The sequence below is a fragment of the Sus scrofa genome, chromosome 5, assembly GCF_054392235.1.
Source record: "Sus scrofa isolate SSC_HxYL_T2T_F1_AM1 chromosome 5, Sscrofa_HxYL_maternal_Yorkshire_Landrace_v2.0, whole genome shotgun sequence".
NCBI lineage: Eukaryota > Metazoa > Chordata > Mammalia > Artiodactyla > Suidae > Sus > Sus scrofa.
Genome location: NC_139387.1, coordinates 73,560,553 through 73,586,207, shown reverse-complemented (window position 1 = coordinate 73,586,207; position 25,655 = coordinate 73,560,553). Strand labels below are relative to the sequence as shown.

The following is a 25,655-nucleotide window of genomic DNA, read 5'->3' as shown; positions in this document are numbered from 1 at the left end:
CCCTGTGCACCACCCACCGTTTTGACTGGCATCTTTCCAGTTCTACAGAAACCACAAAACTGACCCAGCCAAGGGAACCTGCGTGGGTCCGCATGGTCAAGGTCACTCATCAGTCTGAGTTCCTTTCTGGGTTGTACCTCCAAGACCATGAACCTGACTTCGAGTGAGGATGGCATTGGCCTGCAGCGTCCTGAGCAAGAAGAACCGCTCTGCAAGACTCCTACCAGCTCACACTGCTTTCACCGCCGGGCTCCCTGTCCCGGGAGTAACAAATGTCTTTTTGGCTGAGAGAGAAATCTCTTCTTGATAAATAGCGAATATTTGGAACGTTTTTACCTTGGTTCTAAGCTACCCCGTAACAGTAGCGAGAAATTCTTGGCAAGAAATAAGGAGCCGAGGCACCTGCTGTTGAAGAGGAGCCCCTCGGGGACAGAAATGAGTACAGCACAGAGGAACGTTCAGCAAAAGAGATGCTCTTGCCTTGGCCCCTGGGATCATCTTCCCGTGCTCGAAGAAATTCAGATGCTAGATGGCAAACGCCATCAAGGAAACTTCAGAGACAGTGAGTCCAAGTATCTAAATACTGGAGAGCTAATAACGTGAGATGCGAAAACCTTAAAAATGGATTTGGCGCTGCTAAAGCAATCCTAATGACAGTCATTCACATAGGCTGTGTACCATTTAGGTCTAATAACCAGGCAGGGCATTAATTCTACACTATTATTAAGTGTGTTATATGAACTTGAAGTTTTATTGGATTAAATTAATACACTCTATGCTTTTCGTGCTCACATGTCAGGTTTCTTAGTCATGAGATAAGTAATTTTGCAAAGTGCTAAAAAAAAAAAAAAAGGAGGGAAGACAGGAGTAGCCTTTGAAGGGCACCTCGTCCCAGCCTCCATCGCCAAGGATGGGCCCACCGCAAGGAGGCCTGGGGTTCAGGCGGGCATCAACAATCCTGGGCCCACATAGGCTCAGACGGGAAGCTCCTACTTTGGAAATGCTTTTGAACAAAGCTGGCCTCCTGGGAGGCTGCGGAGGCCTCAGTGACCTCAAAGGATGAGACTCTCCGCCCTGCCCCGCTCCCTAGCTCAGGGCCGGACACAGGAGCCCCGGGACTGGAAATATTAAGGGGCTGGGCCCACTACTCGCCTCACTAAACCAGGTCTGAAGACTAGTGTTCTGATCCCAGAATCAGTTCATATCCTCCATGTGACCTTGGGGAAGCGCTCCAACCTCCCCCCATCACAGGGAAGCACCAGCCCCGGTTCCTCCCAGCCCTGTCACCATGAACAGGCTTGCAGGGTTTGGACCTGCGAAGCCCTGAAGAGCTGTGAGGGATTATTTAGTATCATAATTACAATCATGGGCTGCGGAAGTGGGGGAAGGGAGCAGAGCTCCCCAAGGGAAGGAGGGTCTTGGTTTCAAGGATAAAAGGGCTGCTGGGTTTGGAAAGGGTCAGAGGCCATCGGGAAGATGAAGAACAGAAAACTCAGTCAATAAAACCGCCTGTCGGCTCAATCCATTGGAAACACAGGCTGTGTGTGAGTGGAAACAGCAGAGACATAAGCCAGCATTTGTGGTTCCCCTTGGCGGCTGCAGAAGCAATAATGGTGAGAGAGATTCTCAAAAGATCTGCGGGCCTGGCTTGTGGGTTTCCAGCTGGGCACAGCACGTTCTGCCATCAGAGGAAAGAGGCAACTGATTATGTTTGTTTGTTGTATACCCCTTTGTGGCCATGATTTCTTTTATTTTTCTTCCTTCCTTCCTTCCTTCCTTCCTTCCTTCCTTCCTTCCTTCCTTCCTATCTTTGCCACATCCGAGGCATATGGAAATTCCCCGGCCAGGGGGCTGAATCAGAGCTGCAGCTGCCAGCCTACACTGCAGCCACTGCAACGCCAGATCTGAGCCTCCTCTGGGACCTACATCTCAGCTCACAGCAACACTGGATCCTTACCCCACCGTGTGGAACCAGGGATCAAATATGCATCCTCACGGATCCTAGTTGGGTTCACTGCTGAGCCGTGATGGGAAGTCCGTGTTGCCACGATTTCTAAAACCGCTCCTGTTGCTGGCTGCTCACAGACACGGACTTTGACATCTTTTCCGTGGGATTCCCATCTATTCCAACTCGCCCACCGCCTTCTCGGACCTGAGGATACTATATGTCTTCATTTGAAATGTTTCGTTTTCAAGCCCTGAACAACTGCTTCCTTGGGGTTTGTCTCAACTAGATTCTGAACACTCAGACAGTTATGTCAGCTTCAGGGCCTGTGCCCAAAATGGTAATGCTGCAAATCTCTAAGAAATACATTTCGGTTGGAGTGCCCGTCGTGGTGCAGTGGTTAACAAATCCAACTAGGAACCATGAGTTTGCGGGTTCGATCCCTGGCCTTGCTCAGTGGGTTAAGGATCCAGCGTTGTTGTGAGCTGTGGTGTAGGTTGCAGATGCGACTGGGGTCCCGTGTTGCTGTGCCTCTGGTGTAGACCGGCGGCTACAGCTCTGATTCGACCCCTAGCCTGGGAACCTCCACATGCCGCAGAAGCAGCCCAAGAAAATGGCAAAAAAAAAAAAGAAATACATTTCGGACTTTGGACACCAAATGCAGAAGTCCATAGACCACATCAGAAAAATTCCAGATTCCAGGAGAATTGAAAATATTCAAGGATGGGACATTTGTCTGATCCAATCACCTATTGTTTTCAGGGTTAAAATCCTTGTCGCAATAACCTCACCAAGCATTTACCCGGGAGTTCCCATTGTGGCTCAGTGGTAACAAACCCAACTAGTATCTGTGAGGACAAGGGTTCAATCCCAGGCCCTGCTCAGTGGGTTAAGGATCTGGCATTGCCATGAGCTGTAGTGTAGGTCACAGACGAGGCTCGGATCCTGTGTTGCTGTGGCTGTGGTATAGACTGGCAGCTGCAGCCCTGATTCAACCTCTGGCCTGGGAACTTCCATGTACTTCAGATTTGGCCCTTTAAAAAAAAAAAAAAAAAAAAAAAGTAGTTACCCAAACTAGGTTAGAACACTTCCAGTGAAAGGGAATGCTGGGTCTCTAAGCAGCTCTTTCATTTTTGGAATAATCTGGCTCATAGAAATATGTCTTTCTAAGACTTTATCCCTCCTCTGCAGACTGGCCATTCATGTATTTTAAAACAGCTGTAAGATTTCAAGGAGTGGCCTTGGGTTGAGGCCGTGCCTCTCTTCCTTTCTCCAACCTTGAAGTCCCTTTACCAATCCTTCTATTCCTCGCCAAAAGGGATGCAGATTAGATCCCTCTTGATCTAGTTGTTGCAGATCTAGTCCTGCAGCTTAAGGCTCATTATCTTTCCTTGGCAGCCATATCACAGCTGATGAATGCGGACTCATTTGTCAACTAAAACCTCCAAACCTGAGGGCTCTGTGATTGTTTTGTTCAAAGGCGGTGCTACTGAATCCTCTGTCTCTCACCTTGTGCTTTTGCCATTGTTGTCTTGGATTTTGGCAAGATCTCAAATGCAATTCTGTTAGACTTTATGTTTATTAGATTCAGTCTGTTTTTCTAGACAGTTGCTTTCTTAATGGTTCCCAACTGGTGATTCAGTGTACTCAATGACCTTTCAAGTCATGTTGATATTTTAAATTTTCGCTCATAATGTAAGCTAAATAATCTTTAATGTTGGCTTTGATTATTTAACTTATCTGAGAGTTACTTAGAAGAGCATTTGCTAAAATATATAAACTATTGGTTTCTAGTTTTATTGTATTACAGTAAGAGAACATGATGGTCGTGTATTTACTTTTTGGAACCTATTAGTCTTTCCTTTGTAGCGCCACGTTGTCAATTTTTACGTAAGTTCTATGACAAGAACTGTGTTCTACTGCAGGGCACACAACTCCACATTCATCTCTTAAATCAAGCTTGCTGGGTGGTGGTTTCAAATACTTTTCGTACTTAATGTGCTTTCTATTTGACTAATGTGTCAAATTTGAGATAAGTTTGTCAAGGTTTTCTAAACATCTTCCAAGGTCTTGTTTTTAATCAAATGCTCTTAGTTTTTCTATGTTTCTGCTTTTTGTGTTTTGCTTTGTGGTTTGGTGCATAAAGATTTAGAGCCGTTGTCTCTTTTCAATGGAGAGAGAGGGACCTTTTTAATTACTACAAAATATTCTTCCTTATTTTCCTTAATTCATGCCATTGAAAAATGTTGAACAAGACACGGCGAACAATCTGTAATAGAGTTCTCTGAGCTATTAATTAACAACATGTGGGCATAAATATGTAACCTGTTTTCTATCCGCCATCAGCAAAACACTCCCCTCCTCTAGGGAAGTGTATAATGATTTGACTCTATGATATCTGTGCCTGGTTATTTTGAACAAGTAGAGGAGGAGACAGAGAAGGGAAGAAAAGTGACTCGGGGACAGAGGGGCACATGTGTGAAGGAGCCAGGGAGGGTGAACAGGAGTCAGCAGCACTAACATGTACCATCTTTCTATCTCAACATGATGGCTGGATAAGCCCTCTTGCAGAGCCCAGGGCTGTCTAGGTCATACCCCCTGCTGACAGCTGCAGGTGGCTCAGAGTTTATTAGACCCAGAATGAGAAGGCTTTAGTTAAAATCCTGGTTCTGACATTTATAAGCTTTCTGCCCTTGGGCAAGTCACATTAACTCAGCGAGCCTGAGGTTTTCTGTATCTGGAAAATCACATGGTCATACGTACACGAGACAGAAGTCCTGGGGACTATTTAAGATACTGCATGTGCAAATGTCTAGAAGATCCATCCATCACCGTCACCACTGAAAAGTATTAATAAAATACTTTGTAAAGCAACTTTCTGGGTAAAATAATTTAGACTTGCGGAATGGTCTCTGCACACCAGGAATTTACTATTTATGAACTCCAAGCCCATGCTAGAGTGGTGGGGAAAGGAACACACAGAAGAAGCCACACACCACAAAGGAGCCCCCACTCCATGGTGCCTTCCTGAGCTCCAGTGGACATAATCCTGTGACCAGAGCCTTGGCCGAAGCAAGTGGAGGGTGCAGAGTTCTCATGGGGAAGTTAAGAAAGCCTGAGTCCAGGCAAGGGAGACTTTCAACAGTTGGGGGAAGAAGAACAATTCTGTACTGAGGATGGTCCATGGGCGGTGATGGATGTTGAAAGGATGGGACCTACTGAGAGCCAGGGTGAAAGGTCCAGGTCCAACCTCAAGGATGCGTCTGACTGCGGCAGATGCCCCCTCTCTGAAGGATGATTCTGTGTGTGTGTGTGTGTGTGTGTGTGTGTGTGTGTGTGGTGTGCAAGTGCCTGGTACCAGAAGTATTGGAGATCTCAGAGCAGGACATGTGGGAAGGAAGTAGGGCTGGGAATAGTGATTTCCATGTAAATACAAGGCATAGGTTCCAGGAGGCCTTCAGAGATACTTTGTAGGGAGCAAGAACTCACCCTGCCAGCTTCCCACAGGCACCGCGGAAACCAAGTAACCCTCGCAAAGTGCACGGCACACGGAGAGTTAAGATATCACACTAGACTAAAGCATTAATGCTCAGTACCACTGGGGTTCCCAGCTAGTGGCCCACAAGCCAAGGCCTCCTTGCTATAGAATAGTACTTGGTCAAACAGTGTTTTCCTGTTCCCTCTCTCCTTTGCCTTCACTTAGGAACAAAGGGTCTCAGAAAGTCATCTGATCCGGCTTCTAGATTCTAGGCAGGGTGTGCCGAGACCATTCCAGGAAAAAAGCAGCATCTTCCTGACCTAAATGAAGATGCCGTCTTGACCTGGGATAGAACAAATGACATTTGTCTACACTTTTAGATAAATTTCAGAAGCTTGAACTCAAGGCAGAGCTTCAGCAATGGCCTCTGGCCTTGGAGACCAGTGTTCTGTGTTTCCATGTGGACGGGCAGTGGTCTGAGTGTTAGAACCTCGTTTGCAGAATCAGTGAAAGGCAGATGCAGGGAGAGGAAGAATCCCCTCCCATCACAGGCTGTGAGCTTGAAAGGCTCCAGTAGCCACATAATGGAAATGAGAGTTGAGGCAGTGAAGTGGCCGGTCTGTGGTCCCCAGGTTCCCCCAGCCCAGAGGGTGGGGGAGAACCCAGGCCTGGACTCTGGTCCCAGGTCCAGCTACAGTACCACACTGCCCTCCCAGCATCCTTGGTTTTCTTTTCTTTCTTTCTTTCCTTTTTTTTTTTTTGTTTTTTGTTTTTTGTTTTGTTTTGTTTTAGTGCTGCACCTGTGACATACGGAAGTTCCTGGGTTAGAGGTCGAATCACAGCTGCAGCTGCTGGCCTATACCATAGCAACACTGGATCCTTAACCCACAGATCAAGGCTAGGGATTGAACCTGCATCCCCACAGATACTACATAGGGTTCTTAACCCACTGAGCCACAACGGGAACTCCTCATCCTCAGTTTTTGTTTTTGTTTTTTTGCTTTTTAGAGCCACAGGTGCGGCATATGGAGGTTCCCAGGCAAGGGGGCTGAATTGGAGCTGCAGGCACAGGAACGAAGGATCCAAGCCACATCTGTGACCTACATCACAGCTCCTGGCAAGGCCAGATCCTTAACCCACTAAGCAAGGCCAGGGATCGAACCTGCCACCTCATGGTTCCTGGTCGGATTCGTTTCAGCTGAGCCACAACAGGAACTCCCGTCCTCAGTTTTAAAAGTGACAACTCCAAACATCTGCATTTAGGATTGTCGGCAATCCCAATTCCATCTGGAGTCTGTCGATCCTGGAGTGAGCCCGCCCTGGAGCATGGACTGGAGCTGACTGACTGCCCTGCTGGGCAGAGGGCCACGGTCATGGAGGCCGACCCCTTTCCCCTGTCTCCCCCACCCCTGCCCTTTATGCCCTGGTCACAGAGTGAAGACCGTGGTCCAGAAACATCTCAATGAGTCTGCTCTTTGCCAGAGAAGTTCAGCTTCCACTAGCTTTATGGTTGGGATGAGAACAGTCTTGAAAGACTCAACTCACCACTGCCCCCTGCTGCCTTCTCTAGGCAACTGTGGTCTCCAGCAGGAAAGGGAAGCTCTTACTAGAAAAATCCACTTAGGGTTCTCTTGTTCCCCTAAAATCAGTCTCTCTCAGTTTCTCTAATGCCCCTCTGTCTCTGTCTCTCTTTGTCTGTCTGTCAGTGTCCATCTTTCTCTCTCTCTCATACAGACACACACACACACACACACACACACACACACACACGATTAGAGCTGAATGAAAGGAAAACATAAAAGTTTGTAGAAAATTCTGCAAAGGCTGTAAAATCGCCAATTGGATTTTCGAGATGGATGGTTTCTCCCTAATTAGATCCTGCTGCCTTGTATAAACCAACTCTGCAGCTTTATCCCACCCTATAAAGCAATCCATTTTTCATTAGTCAGGTTTACAAATCATGCCCACGGTGCAAACGGAGCACAAATCGCCCTCACCTTTCCATCTGCTCTCAGATAACAATATGCCAATAAAAATACATGTGCATGACCGACTCGTAGCCTCATTGCCCAGAGCCCTCCCCGAGAGCTTCGGACCTCCAGCCCAAGGACAGGAGCAGAAATACAGCCTGGAAGGGCACCCGCACCTGCCGTTTGCAGCCTGATACCTTCTGGAAGAACAAGAGAGGGCAGCGTTTTCCAGTATGGTCTGGGGTCTGTCTGCCCCAGGAACCCCAGGAAATTTGTGCTAAAATGCACATTCCTGGGCCCCCAAGGCAGAGTGATGTGGAGTCTCTCAGGGAGAGATTGGGGAATCTACCTTTTAACCCAGACTCTCTGGCCATTCTGAAGCAAGCCAGCATTCAAGAGCTCTGCAGCTAAGGCACCAGTGGAGCTCAGGGCCACCGGCCTTACATATAGGGATGCTTTAATTGCTGCCCACCCTGGAGGCAAGGCCAAGGAAATGGGGACCCTCCCCCCCGATCACATCGCAGAACAGCAGTTCTCAGGATTGTGTCAGGCACCGGGTGTCACACACTGGGCTGCCTGACAGGCTGTGAGCCACTTTCCCCCCCTGATCTGGACACCCTCTCAGAGCTGAGGAAAATCAGCCTAGACAGAAAGCCGCAGGAGCTGCAATTTAAGGGCCTCCTTGCTCCGGAGAAACTGCCTAAGGCTTGAATCAATCAGCTGGACCAGGAAAGACCGTGCAGAGGAGGAACTGATCCCAAAGAGCAGGTAGGGAGGTTTGCCAAGCCTGTCAAGGCGAAGGGTGGTCCACTGAGGATGCGGCACAGGCGGCCTGGGGGGCGTTCCCAGGCTACGAGCCGCGGAGGATAGAGATGGAGCTGCCTTTGATCTAGAAAGCACTTTTCTTCAAAGACCTCAAAGCACTCTCCAGACACAGCCTAATCCACTCTTACTCCCAGCCTTGGGGTTAGATCTTGGCAAGGAATCAACCAGGTCAACTCATCTAGCAGATGCCAACTCTGGTCAAAGTCAGAATCCCTCAGGATGTTTCATAAATGCGGACTTGGAGCCCCCAAGCCAAGGGCACGGGGCCCTCCTGGGTTGGGGTCCCCATTCTGGTCCAAGAGCCGAATCTACTGTTGCCTCAGACAGCATCATTCTCCATCTGGACAGCGCCAGCTTTTTTCCAGACCAAAGTCACTGGGCAGGTTGCTTTCTCTGGCAAAGGAATTCATGCATTTGATGGCCAGAAGGTCTTCCTCATGCCAAGCTCTGCCTCCCGAGGGGGAAGGGGAGGTTCTTTAAGCTTCTGCACGGTGCATGCAGAGAAGAGCCATTTGCTTGCAGTTGGATCCCCTCCTCCTTGGAGGGAAGTGGAGGTGCAGAGGGAGTGTCCCCCGCTCTGGAGGGGCAGAGGGGAGCTGGGCTTTAACCCGAGGCCACCACATTCAACCTTGTCCCGCGCCTTGCCCCACCGGGCTGTGGCTGTTTCCCACTGGACCCGCACCAAACACTGAACCCAGATTCCAGCTCAGATCTGAGATGTTCTCAGCTTCTGCCCCCAAGGACAAGACAGTGGGAGGTGGAACTTCCCAGACTCGCCTCCTGGCCCTCCTCCCAAATGCAGGGTCAGAAATTAAAACCCACGGCAGTGAGAAAAGGCCCCGGGTTGTCTGACATGCCCCAGAACCTGGGTGCCCTGGCATCAGCTTTGGGATGCCAATCCCAAGCACTGCCTGGGTGTGACCTTGGAGGCTGCTGGGATGGGGGATTCTCTCCCACTCTGCAGAGAACCCGTAACCCCGAGGGGCACGGGCAGTCTGGGGAGCTGGAGCCAGGACTCCTCCCAGATCAGTCGTATTTCTCTGGGTACCGTGGGAGGAATACATGAGGCGTGTGGCTCAGAAACGGAGGAGGAAGCCAAGGCCGCTGCTGCCAATGGCAACGCTGTCTAATTGTCTAGTGTTTCGACAGCACAGGGATTCTCTAATCAGCTTTGCAGCGGCATTTTTATGGCTCTGCCTCCTTGGTCTGATCATAAACTCCTTAAAGATGGGCCTCTGTGTAGTGTGTGCTTAGTTCAACCTGGCACTGAGTCAGTGCCTGTGACACGCCAGCTACTGGTCGCACGCAACTGTTCCCCAATGCCCAGCCCAGGGCAGCACATGGCAGTCAAGCCTCGGTGCGTCTCTGGAACAGTGCTTGTTTCCCAGATGCAGTGACATGTTAGCCCCTGTGCCAAAAAGCCAGCTTGTAGAGGAGCCTGGGAGATGCCCCAAGATCCCCTGACTCCAGCCTGAATCAAACCATTCCCCAGCCCTTCCTTCCTCCTCCACCACCAACCAGAGTGCACCCTCACCCCAAACAACCTGAACCCCCAGCTTGTCTCCTAGATGTCCTGGGAACCCTTGGCTTCAGCCTGAGCCATTTGGAAAGCCCCCCACCTAATCATTCTGTAACCCCATGGGGGTTCCAGTTTCTTCTTTGACTTTTGAGCTGCAAGGATCTCTAGGGATCACGTGGTCCAGGAACAACCTGGAAGCAGGATGTGACCAACTCTTTTCTTTCTTTAACAGAAGAGAAGAGAACACAAATGACTCTAACAGAAACCCTCGGAGGCCGTCACAGCTAATGAGGGTGAGCACATTTCATGAAAATCTTGAGTAATTCACACAAATGAGTGTGTGGGAGCCGCAAAGTCAAGTGCATTTCTTCTGGTGAGTCATGACCAGAAAGTCTGAGAAACCCAATCCCGTTCTTGAATGTTGCCAGTAAGGAAACGGATGCTCAGAGAAGTGAAGCAAGCTGCCTGGGGTTACACAGCTGGTTAGCAGCAGGGCCCAGGCAGGAGCTTGGGTGGCTCCCATCTCCTGCTTCAGGGCTCTGCTCAGCCTAGGTCTCTGGTTCTGCACTCGGAGGACACCCTGAAAAGGCACTGCCAGAGGGACCCCCAAGCCCACCTGAGCTCCCAGCTGGAAGCTGGCTTTGCCAGCTGACCGGGGCAGGTGTGGCTGCAGGGCCAGAACACTTGGCTGAGCTAGTTTTGCCCATACAGCCGAGAGTGACTTTGACTTTCATCTCAAGGACTTTTAAATCATCATTAAGTGGGGAGAAAAATACCAGTGGAGGCCACTAGGAGATGGACTAAGGGCTAAGAGGCTCTGGGGCAGGCCTCTCCCTGTGAGGGTGCAGGCCAGCAGCGGAGCTCCCTGCAGATAAGATTCAGGCCCTGAGCTGCATCACTGCAGCCATTCGGGCCCTCGCCTCCTTAGGGAACAAGGAAGCCATCCCCTCTGGAGGGGTCACCTGACTTTCGCTGTGGCTCCTCGGGGTGATCGATGCTGGGCTCAGAGAGGAGGGGTGGCAAGGGGCAGAAAATAATCCAGCCCCTCATTTTACAGGTGGGAAAACCAAGGCTCAGAGAAGCCTAGGGGCTAGGACCAGGTCACCAAGCTAGCTGGAATGCAGATTCGGTGGGGCTGGGGCGAGGCCTGAGACCCTGCATTCCTGGGATGCTGCCAGGTGATGCCGATGCTGATGCTGCTGGTCCACGCACTAGACTTTGACAGCAAAGCTCCACATCGTGTCGTCTGGGAGAGTGAAGGAGCCTTATGCTTCACCTCAAACTCTCCACTTGGCCAGACACACCCTCCAAGACTCACACACGTACTTATTTAAAATAATAACAAATGGCACTATTTTACCGTTCATCGAATGCTTACTACATGCCAGCATGCTTCCAAATCCTCACAAGTCAATGAGATGGATACTATTATCATCCCTGTCTTACAGGTAAGGAAGTTGCCACTCGGAGAGGTTAAGTAACTTGGCCTAAGTCACACAGGAAGTAGCAGAGCCAAGATTCAAACCTGGCTCTGTCTGACCTACCACTCCTCTCATCAACCCTTCCTCTCTGCGAGCCTTGGCAGCCCTGCCCCAGAATCTTCCTGCTACACCTCTGAATGGGGCCTTCCTGCCCCAAGACAGGTTGAGGGGTTTCTAATGGGTCTTGGGTGCCAGGCTATTTCACTGTGAATCCTGGCTCTGCCCCTTACTTGCTGTGTGTTGTGGGGCATGTTACGCATTCAGGGCCTCGGTTTCCTCATCTGTACAATGTGTATAATGATAAAGAGTCCACGTGACCTAGTGTAGACTACGTATTTAGGATAGAGCCCAGCCTAGTACCTGTGAGCGAGGGCTTAGGAACATATACATATGATGACAGTCGCAGGGCCTCGGCCCCCTCTGGCATCACAGCATATAAGGCAGAAGAGGCATTTCTGGTTTTCATGCATCTGAGACTGGTACCCACTTTTTAAGGGCGCACTCCAGCTCGTTCTTCTCTTCATGGGCTTCTTGGAGCTGCAAGAAGATTCTGGTCAGGAAATCCTCAAAGTTGGACAGCAAGTGAGGTTCATCCTTCTTCAGCTGCAGCCAGAGCTGCTTGACGTCACTTTCACTGTGAGAGAAGAATGAGCATGAATGTGGGAGCGTGGAAACGAGGCTTGATGGGACACACAGAGGCCCCAGGTGTGACCCTACAGCCAGAACATCACTGTCATGGCCGTCAGTGTGGTGACAGCAGCGGCTGCCCCTTACCAGATGCCTGCTGCCTGCTGCCTGCTTTACACATCCTTGCTCATTTGCTCTCCACGAACCTGGGGCAGGTGCATCTATCACCCCCGTTTATGGTGAGGATGCAGTGAACGGAAGAGATGAGCGAACGGTCTCAGATCACTTAGCAGGCAAGTGATGGAGCCAGGAGTCAAACTTGGGCCTGTCTGGTCCTGTGCTGGTTTCCTTAAGGGCCACATTTGCCTGTTCTGTTCCATCTCCCTGGACCAGCTAGTGGTTCCGAGCACCCACAGCCGTGGGCCAGGAGCATCTCTGAACACCAGGAGCAAGCGGGAGGATGACGGCCTGGTGCTTGTGAGGACAGACGCTGTGGAGCTGAAGGAGAGAGCCTGTTGCCCCAGGAAGGATAGTCCCCACAGCTGAGAGGGAACGATGTGCCATCTGATGGATGGCAGAAAGCAATTGTCACCGCAGGGAGTAGAAGGGAAGATTGCAGCACCCCACTGGGGCCTGGAGGCTGCAGGCGTGACTGACAGGCGAGAGGAAGGGAAGGAGCAGGTCTGGCAGATGTGTGTGCGCACACGGAAAGACCAATGCAGAGGACGGAGGGTCGGGGGCCAGCAGAGACACAGACACAGAGGGCTCTGCGGGGCTCGTGCGGGCACGCTCAGCAGAGGAGACACTCGGGGTCATGTGGATCAGGGAGGGGAGGGACGGGGTTGGGGACACATCATGGACCTTGCTCTCCCTCTGGAGAAACTTAATAATCTACTGTCAGTGCTCAAGCTGAGCCAGAGAGCCACCTGATTTACACTCTATTAAATTCTAAATCTACTATGATCTGAAGGTAGCCACCACCAGGGATCCTCAGGATAAAGACTAAAATCCTTTGTGCCTGTGTAACAAGAACTATATTGGAGGAATTTTGCTGAAAAATGATACCTGATAGTGCCATGTTAGCAGTGTGTCTGGGGCATAGATATTACTCTCTGTACCCAACAGAGAAGAGGCCCACTGAGGAATGAACCTACCTCCATCAGTTGTCCGACCATCTGTCCAAACATCCCTCCCTCCCTCTTACCTTCCCTCGTTCCAATCTATCCAAACATCCATGAACTCATCTGGACCAACCATCCATTCACATCCATCCACCCACCCACCCATTCATCTATCCATCCACCTCTCCATCCATCTGCCCACCTACCCATTAATCCATCCATACATTACCTCTCCATCCCTCTATCTACCCATCCATTCATCTACCCATCCACTCATCCATTAATCCATCCATCCACCCAGCCACCCATTTATCTATCTACCCCCCATCCACCCACTCATTCATCCATCCATCCACTCATCCATTTATTCACCTATCCACCCACCCATTAATCCACCCACCCAGTCATCCACACTTCTATCCACCCATCCACCCACCCACCCATTAATACATCCATCCACCTCTCCATCCATCTCTCCACCCATCCATTCATCTACCCATCCACTCATTCATTAATCCATCCACCCAGCCACCCCCGTTTATCCATCTGTTCACCCATCCACCCACCCATTCATCCATCTATCTACTTATCCATCCATCCATCCACCAATCCATTTATCCACCCATCCATCCTCCCAGCCACCCATCCAGCTATCCTTCTACCCACCCATCCACCCAACAAGTATTTATTATTTGTTGAAAATCTAGCACTCAACTGGATGATATGAGAGATCTGGGAAACAAAAGAAGGGGAGATAGAGAGCCTCTCTGTTTTCCAGAGTGAGTTCCATTTTCTCCACACAGAACATGTGGCCATCTGCTCTACTGCACCACAGAAACAATGGCGATGGAACAAAGAATTCAGAGATAAAAGGGTCTCAGGTAGATACAACCCTGACCTCCCATCACTGCGGCAGCTTGCCCCATCAAGAAGTAAATGCATCATAAAATCAAGATCTACCTCGCTGGCCCTAGTCTGTTCCCATCTCCTAGGTTCCCGTTGGAGCCTGGCAGAAGCCAATCGGGCTGGAGCCTCCAGTGGGATGTGCAGACCCACCTGATGCTCTTCCAAACCTCTCTGAAACACCTAGTCAAGGCCACATCATCTCCCTTGAGATTTCTGGAGAAGGGACAAGTCTTTTAACCCTGTACAAAACATAAACCAAGGCCTATAGCTGCCAAATCACTCAGCCCATCGGAGCAGCAAGAAAAGCTGGGAGTGTAGCACTTGGGGACCATGCCAAGGCCACTCCTCGTGGAAGGATTTAGGGGTGCAGGGCAAAAAGGGCTTCTGGGAGGTCAGTCTATCCGTCTCCCTGCTTCCAGAACAACACAAACCATCTTGGTCGGTGAAATCCTTAAAGACCTCCGAAGTCTTCACAGGCTCCTCCATCCCCTCCGCCACGGTCCTGTGGGTGGACTATTTCCCGCACGCTGCAGCATAAGCCCACTCCCTTCTTGTTTAACCTCGGTGACAATGGCAAGGGCTGGGCACCACCATCTGTGGGTCAGGCTTTTGTAGGCAGCTCTCGGAGACTTCTCATCTGCAGGCCAGCTGTGTGGTGCGCAGGTCTTTGACAAAGATGAACTCTGATGTGAGAGTCCTGCCTGGAAGGCGGCTGCCCCAGATGTGATGGGCCGGTGGAGGAGTACTTCTCTTTTGTGACAGTCCTTTGGCTTGCCCACACCGCCCTCTCCTGCCCCGTCCCCCAGGAGGAGGCTTCACGGTGTTGCTGGCCTGGGCCCTGTGCCATGGCCTTGTTCTTGGAGCAGCCAGGTCAGCTGTCCCTTCTGGGCTGCACAGGCTCTCACCAGCCTTTCTCAGCTTGGGCACAACCTTAAAGGTTCTTGGAGTTATACATACTTTCTTGCTCTGTGCATGGTATAAACGCCCCTCTCTCCTGCTTCTTCTTTATCGCCCCCCTAGCAGCTCCCCAGTCTCTCTTCTTCCTGAGCTCCAGACACATCACCTCCAATAATCAGGGCAGCTCCACTCTCCACTCCTCAGGAAACACACACCCAACCCAAGACCTGGAGACCCCAACACGAAAAGGCAAAAGGTGATGGGAACGTGGGTAGAAGTTCCTTCATGTTTTTCAGGCCACTGTCTCGTTTCTGCCAGCTACAGCATCACTCTATTTCATTTTAAGTGTCTGGGCTTAAATCTATGTGTCTCTCTCTAGCCCAAACACTTTTTGCAATCAATCAATCAATCAATAGGGGTATTGTGTTTTGTTTGAAATTGCAGCCATCTAAAATTGTCAGCTGAGAGGTTCCCACTGTGGCTCAGCAGGTTAAGACCCTGACATAGTGCCCATGAGAATTTGGGTTCAGTTGCTCAGTGGGTTAAGGATCTGGCATTGCTGCAAGCTACAGCATAGGTCACAGGTGCAGCTCAGATCTGGAGTTGCTGTGCCAATGGTGTAGGCTGGCATCTGCAGCTCTGATTCAATCCCTAGCCCAGGAACTTCCATGTGCTACAGGTGCAGCCCTAAAAAGCAAAAGGAAAAAAGAAAAAAACATTGTCAGCTGAGCTTCTGACTATCTGAGGTATGAACTGGTAAAAACTGGTTCACTTCCCACCTTGGCTTCCATACCCCGTGTGGTTTGGCTCAGGATCCGACATGCAGATGCATCCACGTAAGTGGCCTTTACCAAGAGCTGCAGCCCCAGGGGCCCAATGGAGGTGGAGGTGCTGGTGAGCTGATGGTGACAGGAAGCCTTAGGCAAAACTCTCTGAAAACACTCAAGGCCTGGCCCAGCCCGCTGATGGGTGAGCCCCCCTCAGGGAGCGAGGCCCAGCCTAGGACTGTGCTGATTGCGTGGAGCAGGGGGGGAGGAAGAAGTTGGAGAGCAGGGGAGAGGCATGTTTTCCATGAAAATAATGTAAGAAGCAGAGGCGGCGCCCTGGGCAGGTCACGCAGATGGGCCACGGCCAAGGGCAGGCTGCATGGAGGGAGTGGCCAAGCTGGAAGCAAGGAGCCGGGGCCAGACTGAGCGCTCAGTAAGCGTTAATGGTTGACCAGGGCGGATGAAGAAGTGGCTCCTCGGCTGGGGCCCGTGTCCCAAATGACAGTCACCACTTACTCTTCCAAAACCTTTTGGGCTCCGAGCCTGTCCATCAGCCTCTGGAACTGGGCTTCCTCATCTTCATCCATGTCACCAGGGTCCTCGTCCCCTCTCGACTGATACACCTTCTCTGTCTGGAGCTGGGCCGCCTCCTCAGCGTCATCGTCCTGACTGGGTTTATTCTGGCTGAAGAAGAAGTGACCTGGGAGATGCACGGGCACAGCTTGGGGTTAGGCAACTCACCCGGGGAGACCTTGGCCTGCTCAGTGGTCAGGCATCACCTGAGCTTCAGCTGAGAGAAGAGACAGGCAGACCCCCGCTAACAAAGATCCTTGGGTACCATGTGGCGGATTTCCTACTTTGGTGAAATTCTGCCAGAGATGCTAGAACCCAGGAAAGGCAGGGGGCATGACAGGGACCACAGCACCTTTGTGGTTCGCATTCCTTTCGACTCTGGCTTGGAACTGTCTCTTCATTGATTCCGTCTCTAAACAAGCCCCTCCCTCGCACTCCAGCAGCCTGACTGCTGGTGCTGTCTTATCACCTAGTCCTCCTACCCCCGGCATCACTGGGCTGCACATTTACAAGTCAAGAAAAATTCCTGAAGGTCAGGAAAGGCATCAGGTACTTCTAAGGCAGTATCTGGCCTCTTGCATGAGGCTGATTTATCTGGCCTGTATTTGCTCTAATCAGTAGCTGATCAGTATGGGAGCTGAGAGTATATCTCATTTATCTTGTTCACGGATTTCAGCTCTTTTTCCTCCTTGTTACCTTGAGAATGACTGGTCCATCCAAACCCTTTACAAATTCCTCTGAAAGCTGGTGCCCTTCAACCTGGAAGACTGGTGGACATCAGCTGCTCTGTGGTCCATGGGCATCTTGGCAGAAAAGCAGAGCCCGCCCATCCCATCTCCGCTGCCCCTCTCATACTGAGCCTTCTTCCAGAGCTTCTCTGCTGGCTCCTTGCCACTCTCCAGTCGGAGGGGACCTGGCAGTGATAGCGCAATGGGCACCCAGGGAGCAGGGGTGTGCGTAGTGGAGGAGGACATGAGAAAAGACGCCCAGATGACCCACTACCTGGAAACTTTGGGAGGCAGGAAATCTTGTGCTACTCAGACCCTCAGAGCTGGCGGTGCTTACATAGCTTGAGGTCAACCCATAGCCTGGGGCCCCAGCCTCCATCAGCACTTACTGAATCCAGTGGTGAACTCCCCTGGGGTCAGAAAGCCATTGCCGTCGGCATCCAGGGCATCAAACACATCCTCCAGGTCCTCCAGGCTGAGAGGCAACTCCTTATGGAGCCTCTGCAAACAATCCAGACCGGGTGCTGGTTAACACTGCTCAGCACGGAAGGCTGCCTGGGGGCGGCAGTGCCTTCTGCCTCCCTGCCCCCCAAAAAATCCAGAAGCAAGTTTCTGAAGATGGCTTCACCATCCTTCTCCTCTCCTGAATATTAAGACAGCCACCATCTAGCGGTGCCTACTAAAGTGCCAGGCAATTTGCCGGGTGATTTATAAATAAATAAATATGTGTATGTGATTGCCCTCTTCATGTATAATTTCTTACAGACATATATTTGCATTTCATTCTGATGGCAATCATTTGAAGTGGGCATCCTTTTCCCTATTTTACAGATGAAGTTAAATGATCCGTCCCCCAGTCAGTGACAGTGCCAGGGTCAAACCCAGGTCTGAGTCCAAAGCTGGACTCAGCTGAGTCCAAAGGACCAGAACCTGAAATGGGACTGAATCCTGTTTAGGATCAGACCTTCCCGACATGGTGCAGGTCAAGATTAATGAGATCATGAATGTAGAGAATAGGACACGATGCCTGGCACAGAGAAAGCGTTCAGTAAGGAGTATTGGGAGGCAGAGAAAGTGAGTGAGGTTGGGAGATGGGGGAGCAGGTCCACTGACCCCCCGCCAGGGTCACTCAGTATGTGAGCGGTGTAGCCAGATTTCGCAGTGCTCTTCCCTCTCTACCCAAGCCTTCCCTCTGCCACGCCACCTCCCCTGTCATCATGCACGTGTGGGTCACACTCGCAGAGGCCTTCCCTGATGGAGGCCACTCCTGTCCCAGGGCTGCAGTTTCTGTGAACACACATTTGGGTCCTTGAGCTCCTGGAGGATGCAGGACAAGGTCCTTCCCCCTGCGTGAGCTGCACCCATCACACCAGCCTGCGCTCCAGCCCTGCTCCTCCTGCTTCCCAACTCATTCCCCGGAGTATCTGCATCTTCAAGGGGAACTGGCTGAGAGGATGCGTGAGGTCACTGGACCTGCGTCCTGTCCTGGGCTGACCTGGACCACACAGGGAGAGAAGGGCAGGAGCAAAGTGGCTGGGCTGTGGACACTTCTGTCTGGCCTCTGCCTGATGCGCAGTGGCCTCAGGCCCAGGCTAATTTGCATCCCGGAAGCAGGTGCCCTCTCACACCCTAATCATCAGTATCGCCCAGTGGAGCCTCCTCAGGGGAGCTCGTTAGAGTCCAGCTGACCCTCCCCATTCCTCCCAGTGACCCCAGGGACAGGTGCACAAAATTGCTGAGTGAAAGTGACTGACAGCTGAAGGCAATGCACTTGGGCCACAGGAAGGAAGGTAGACACCCACCTGGACAGTACAAAGGAGCTGGCAGGTGTGCAAGCCCATAACTCACAAGACATTGAGTTTGATCCTCCGGCAGCTTTCTAGCTGATCAGCCAGAAGGTTTACTTTGGCAGATACGTGCAATAAGGGAGACAACGGTGCCTTACAAAGGTGGGGAGACAGGATGATGAGGAAGCCATTTAGAACCTCTGAATTAAATATGAATGAGTTCTTTTTTTAAACAAAGGAAGGAGAGTGAGCCTGTGTGCAGAGATTCTAGAAGTACCTCTGCTGAGCAAACAGCAGAATCTCTGGCTTCTCAACAATCCATAAATCAGCTGGCTCAAAGCCACAGGTGGAGAATTCGGGGCAAGGATGCAGTCAGTTCTGCAAGCAGGAAGTTCATTAGCTCCATTTGAAGCCAAAGGCACCACATCGGAAAGAAGATTCCAGTCTTCCTCAGAAGAACTCTTCCCTCCTCCTGCCCTCAGCCTGAACATGATTCTGAACTTGGACCCAGGAGTGGACCCAGAAATGGGCTAGAAGGAGTTGCAGGCAGCAGGCCCCTCCACTTGCCACACGTGGGTGGGTGCCCTTCCTCTGGTAAGCATCATCCAGGACAATCTAGGTCAGGTGCCATTCCTGAATCCAACAACTCTTCTGACCCCAAGTCCTTCCCCCAATCTCATCACACACCTAGGGAGTTCCCTGGTGGTCCAGTAGTTAAGACCTGGTGCTTTCAACGCTATGGCTTGAGTTTGATCTTTTGACTGGGACTGAGCTCCCACATCAAGCTGCTGCACGGATCAGTCAAAGGGGGAAAAAAAAAAAAAAAAAAAAAAAAAAAGATGAAAATCCCATGCTTTCTGGTCTCTGTTTAAATTGGCTTCCTCTTCCTTCCACCACTGAAGACAGGAAGGGCGATATTATAGCCTGCAAGCCATCCTCACCCTTTGCCTCCTGGCAAATTAGCTGCACCTCCCAGAGGCCTTAACCCCTCTCCACTGGCCTTACTTGAAAAATCCTTTAGTCTTTTTTTTTTTTTTTTTTTTTGGTCTTTTTGCCTTTTCTAGGGCTACTCCCATGGCATGTGGAGGTTCCCAGGCTAGGGTTCTAATCAGAGCTGTAGTCACTGGCCTACGCCAGAGCCGCAGCAACGCCAGATCCAAGCCGTGTCTGCGACCTACACCACAGCTCACGGCAACACCGGATCCTTAACCCACTGAGCAAGGCCAGAGATCAAACCCGCCACCTCATGGTTCCTAGTCGGATTCATTAACCACTGCGCCACGATGGGAACTCCTCCTTTAGTCTTACTAATCATAATAATCGCTTATTTGTCTTTCTTCTCCAGGCCTGCAGGGCCATGTAAAACTGACTTATCCTGGCCTTGTCCCCTGGGTACCTCGTGCTGTCCACATCTCTAACGCAGTGAACCCAGCCAGGTGGAGGGGAGGGGATTTTTCACTGCACGGTGCAGGAAACCTGAGGCTCTGAGGTCTGCCTAAAATCACAAGTGATGGCCAGGCTGGGATAAAGAAGCAATCTTCCCTTCGGGGCTTCTGCTGTGATTTAACAGTCCTTCATTCATCCCTTCCTTAATTCCCTTCTCTCATTGCCATCCGACACCTGCCACCCTGAGGCTGCCTGGCCAGCACCACTGCGCCAGCCTTCCAGAATCCTGCTTCACCTGTAGACTCTACCTCCCTTCCACTGCCATCTGCACGGGGAGGAGGGAGAGAGGGGAGGTGGGAGAAGCAGGCTCGCCCTCTTCACCCTCCCCATGGCCCCGCCAGCGCTTTACAGCTCTCCGCTCCTTTAAACCCTGGCCTCCCTCTGCCACCTTCCAGGTGACTCTAAATTCCTGTTTCTTGGCATCACATCCTCAGGATGCCTCTGTGGCCCTCAGCGTAGGCCAGCGATCCAGATTCCCCCCACCAAACGCATTGGTCTGGTTCATACATCCCACCTCGGATTGGACCTCCCATTCTGATGGATGTGACTAGTGGCTATTCGTCTGCTCCTTCAGTGGCCTGGAAACTCTGGGAAGAGGGACCCCGTTCATTTCGGCTGACTATTGGGTTCCCAGGATCTGGCCCGATGCTGACAAACAGGGAGTATTTAGGTACTTGTTGAATGAGCGAATAATAAATGAGTGGTTACGAGTGAGCACAGGGGCTCCCCCATCCACGGAGTGCTGGTCTGGACCCCACCCAGTCCAGATCCTGACTGCCCCACTGGGGATGCTCGGCAAGGTCTTATCAACTGGGGATTCCAGGGTCTAGAACCAGCAACCGTCCTGCAGCAGCAGCGCCCAGGGTGCAGGTTCCCAGAGCGGGGAAACACGCCATCTCCCGCTGCATCCCAGCCAGACCACCCCCCACCCCCACCCCGGCTTCCTGGTCACCAGCCCAAAGCATGTCTTAGGCACCTTGATGCCAATGGTTGCACAGCTTCGAACACATCTAGGGTAACACTCATTAAGGAGAAAACTGGAAGAGATCCACCTGTACAACCCGATTCAAGTCTCCCTCCTTCCGGCTTCCAAAGCGCCCTGGTCAGACCTCTGTCTCAGCGTCAACCACCGTCTTCCCTGCAGTAGTGCTCAGCCACAGCGAACATCAAGGGCAGGATGGGACTGGGGGCCTGGAGGTGGGATTTACCCTGATTCGTGCCTTGACGTCTTGGTTAGGGCTGACGGCTGGGTGTAGACGGGTTTCTCAGCCTCTGCACTGTTGACATTCTGGGCTGGGGCCTTCTTGCTGGAGAGGGAGGTTGGGGAGGAACTGTCCTGTGCTTTATGGAGTTTTTCGCAGCAGCCCGTGGCATCTCCCTCTCCATTCATTTCACTCAAGCACGTCCCTCGACATGGCCAGCTGTCCTCTAAGAGGCAAAGTCACCCTCACTCACTGAGACGGGGCACAAACAAGAGCAGCACCAACTGGACACAAATGGAAGGTGCCTTCTCCTGCAGAAATGCCCCTTCTTGATCCCTGAGGCTGAACAGATGGCTTGCCCTTGACATTCCAGGATGACGGTGTAGCTGCTGAGGAAACAGGACGGGGGTTCCTCAAAATATTAAAAATGGAAATTCCATATGATCCAGCAACCCCACTTTGGGGTGCACACCCCAAATAACTGGAAGCAGGGACTCAAAGAATATTGGTACTGCCCGTTTCTAGCAGCATGATTCACATGCAGGTGATGGTCGTGGTGGCTGGTGTGATGCAACCCGGGTGCCCATCGACAGACAAATGGATAAACAAAATGTGGTAAATAGGTACAATGGAATCTCACCCATCCCCCCAAAGAGAGGAAATTCTTTTTTTTTTTTTAGATCTGCACCTGTGGCATATGGAGGTTCCCAGGCTAGGGGTCTAATTGCAGCTATAGCTGCCGGCCACGGCCACAGCCACAGCAACACAGGATCTGAGCCATGTCTGCGACCTACACCACAGCTCATGGCAACAATGGATCCTTAACCCACTGGGTGAGGCCAGGGACAGAACCTGCATCCCCATGGATACTGGTCGAGTTCATTAACCGCTGAGCCACAATGGGAACTCCAGAAATTCTGACATGTGTGCCCACATGAAAACCTGAAGACAGCTTGCTAAGCAAAGCAAGGTAGACACAAAAGGACAGATCCTGTATGACCCCACTTGTCTGAGGCCCCCCAGAGGAGTCATATCCACAGAGATGGAAAGGGGATGGATGATGGTACTGGGGGCTGGGGGAGGGGGTGGGGACAGAGTTTCAGTTTTGCAAAATAGGAAGAGTGCCGGAGATGGGTGGTGGTGATGTTTGCACAACAATGTGAAGGTCTTGAGAAGCACCCTAAGAGCCACTTAAAAATGGTGAAGATGGGAACTTTTGTTATGTGTGTTTTACCACAATTTAAAAACATCACAGTGTGATGGACCCTAGGGTTGAGTTAGGACTCAGGATACAATCCCCCTCAACACACACACAGTGCGTGCATTTATGGAAATATTTCCAGGTCCCAGCTCAACACATTCGCCTAATTCTCTTCTAAGGCTGGGAGGTAGTTGTCAATTATTCACCGACGAGGAGCTGTGGCTTAGAGGGGTTAAGAGACTTACACAAATTCACATTGAAAGTCAATGGCGGGTTCAGGATGAAAACTCAGGTCAATTTCCCACAAAATTCTTGTTAACCTAGACCAGCAGGCATCCAGCTTCTGGAAGGGCCAGATGGCACACATCAGAGACTCTGCAGACCATTTGGTCTCCGTCTCAGCTTTGCAGGTCCCTTGGAAGCCGCTGAGGATGAAATGTGGAGGAAAGAGCGTGGCTGTGTTCCCATAACACAGTGCTCACAGAAGCAGAAGGCGGCCAGGTCTGGTTGGTTGGCCAGCTCCGAGATGGTTCTTAACAGTTTGGCTAAGCCGAGGGTTCCTGGCAGTGTTGGGAGCGGGTACTTAGCCCTGGTAGATAATCCTCTAAAAAAAATCCGGGAAATGGGGTTTATCAGGCTCTAGGTGTCTTCAGATTCTCCTGCCCATCCTGGGTCCATCCATCTCCCAACTGGAGGGGTCTCTCTGCACCCTCTCCAACCTGGCCCTTCTGTGTCCTGCTGACTCTCCCTGGGCCCTCCAGCCCACAACTCTGCTGTTCTAGGGGGCCCCTCCCTGCAAAGCAATCTTCACCCCATTCCTGCCTGGGGGATCTCCAAGGAACACATGGAGGGCTTTGTGAACTGGAGTTTGGCACTTTCTCTCTGCCTCTACATGGATTAAATCATGAGCTACCACAGCTGCCAACCTGCAGCACCCCCTGAGCAGAGCTCAGGGTGGAGACTAGAAGCGAGGCACTCTGTGCTCTGGGAAAACCAGAAGAACATATTTTTAGATATTTTAGATATTTTTAGATATTTTATTTAGATATTTTAGATATTTTTAGGAGATTTTTATGAGCCCACTTCTTGCACCTCCTCATATGTAGAAACATCAGTAAAACGCTTCATGATGACCAATGTCTGTGACTAGTAGTAACCTTCACGAGACCAGCGGCAACCTTCTGGGAAACTCCCATTGCCTTTATCACATAATGTCCTGATATTTCCTCTTTCCTCTTTGGGACAGTATTTCAGAGCTGTCTGAAATATAGCAGCCCAGGCTATTCTTTTTAAAAACAAAAAGATGTCACAGTCATCTGTGAGTGCAGCCACTCCTAAGGGTAAGCTTGTGAGCCCTGAGGGAACTCAGGAAAGATACAAGGAAGACTGGCCCAAGATCTGAGATGCATATCAAAAGAGTGTTTCCAGTAAGCTCAGACGTTTGCCCGTCCTCCCATAGAAATGTGCTAAACTCCTTAACTTGAGAGATGTGGTTTTCTCGAAACCTTTTGTTCCTACTACCCGCCCTTTGTTGAAAAAGCTCCTCTATATCCCAGCTCCCCACTCCCCTCCTGGGAGCGGTTTCTCCTGAGATGCTGTCTCCCAGGCCCAAGTCCTAATTTTGTCCCAGCTAAAACTTAACTCTCAACTTTCAGGTTGCACTCTTTTTTAGGTTGACAGCGTCTGGGTGGAGCAGGGAGTGAAGTCTGGGGTCCCCTCTGAAACTCTGCACACACAGGTCAGGGTCATCCATCCACTGTCCAGTAGCAGGATGTTGCCCTGGAGCCCGAAAGGTGAGAAAGGGCAGTGGTGACCAGGTCTAAGGGGCCGACCACAGACCGCAGCCACGCATGCAGGAGTGACAGCAGCAGGCAGATGTCGGCTGGTCCTGCCAGGAGCACCAAGGGCACGTGGGCCTCAGAGAACCCAGGGGTGACTACCAGAGAGCGCCTCTCTTCCCATCTCTCCTTCCAGCCCCTCCTGCTCCAGAGGCGGCCCTGCGACAATACGCTCTGGGCACTCTTCTCTCTGCATGGCATTCTATCAGCCTGAAGAGCTGCACCTTTCCAATGCTTCATGGTCCATAGGCACAGAGAGACTTCAGGAAACTACAGCCGGAGGAGATTCATGCCAGGGACCTGCTGGTGGGATGTCTGTGCCCTCCTTTTCTGGCCTGGACCAGGACTAAGGCTGGAGCAGATAAGGCTGGAGAGGGACATAGCTGACGGGCTGATGTTTCTGGCTTCATCCCAAGTTAAACACAAATGATTTCTTTCCAGTTTCTGCTCTGCAGTTTCAATTCAGAGCTCATCAAAGAGGGGGCTGGAGTGCAGGTTAGCAGGGGCGTATGTGGTGACAGTGCTGAGCTGCACTGTGCCTGTGGCCCAGGGCTGTCCCTCAAGAGATGTGATTTCTCTTTTCTTTCCTTCCAGAGAATCACAAGGGAAGCATGCCATTAAAACCACCTCCTCCATGGAGTTCCCCTTGTGGCTCAGTGGAAACGAACCCGACTAGGAACCATGAGGATGCAGGTTCAATTCCTGGCCTTTCTCAGTAGGTTAAGGATCCGGTGTTGCCGTGAGCTGTGGTGTGGGTCGCAGATGGGGCTGGGATCCTGTGTTCCTCTGGATGTAGTTTAGGCCGCCAGCTACAGCTCTGATTCGACTCCTAGCCTGGGAACTTGCATTTGCCATGGGTATGGCCCTAAAGTAGATGACAAAACACAAGAACGCCTCCTCCAACCACCACAGGCCAGAGAATGACCACAATGAACTCCAGGCTGGGGTTTGTCCAAGGTTTCCTCCAGGCACACTGAGGCTGGCCCTCCACATGGGGTGACATCAGGAACGAGTTCCAGTGACAGAAATTTATCGGCGGGGGCGGGGGGTGGTCAGTCACTGAAAACCAGAGAGGCCCAGGCTCACTCGTGGGCTCAGCTGCCTCTGTTCCCACATCTTTCCCCTCAGTTTGTGCAGCAGCTACTGGACAGGGAAGAGCCTGGAAGAAGCCCAAACAGCCCACCCCTTGGGGCTGGGAGCGAAAGACCCAGTCATCAGGTCTCTGGGCCGCAGAGCAAGCAGAGGGGAGACAGATACTCATGAGGGCATGCATTTCATTGCCCACTTTAGTGTACTCTGAAAAACCAGGCTGAAAAAGGAAGCCTGACCATCTCAGGTCTTCCT

General features: G+C 51.3%; 1 protein-coding gene across 34 annotated transcripts in view; it reads right to left on the bottom strand.

Moving 5' to 3' along the window:
• Positions 1-25,655, bottom strand: part of CRACR2A (calcium release activated channel regulator 2A) — a 176,244-nt gene that overhangs the window by 58,038 nt on the left and 92,551 nt on the right. For all 34 annotated transcript variants that reach the window (XR_014845478.1, XR_014845465.1, XR_014845468.1 and 31 more), the window contains 3 exons: positions 17,227-17,338; positions 16,053-16,236; positions 11,706-11,852 (listed from right to left, as the gene is read on the bottom strand). Coding sequence is in view for 9 of the 34 variants with exons in the window: in XM_085025164.1 (XP_084881290.1) it covers positions 11,706-11,852; positions 16,053-16,236; positions 17,227-17,338 (443 nt within the window). In the remaining 25 variants the exon portion in view is untranslated. The remainder of the gene's footprint in view (positions 1-11,705; positions 11,853-16,052; positions 16,237-17,226; positions 17,339-25,655) is intronic.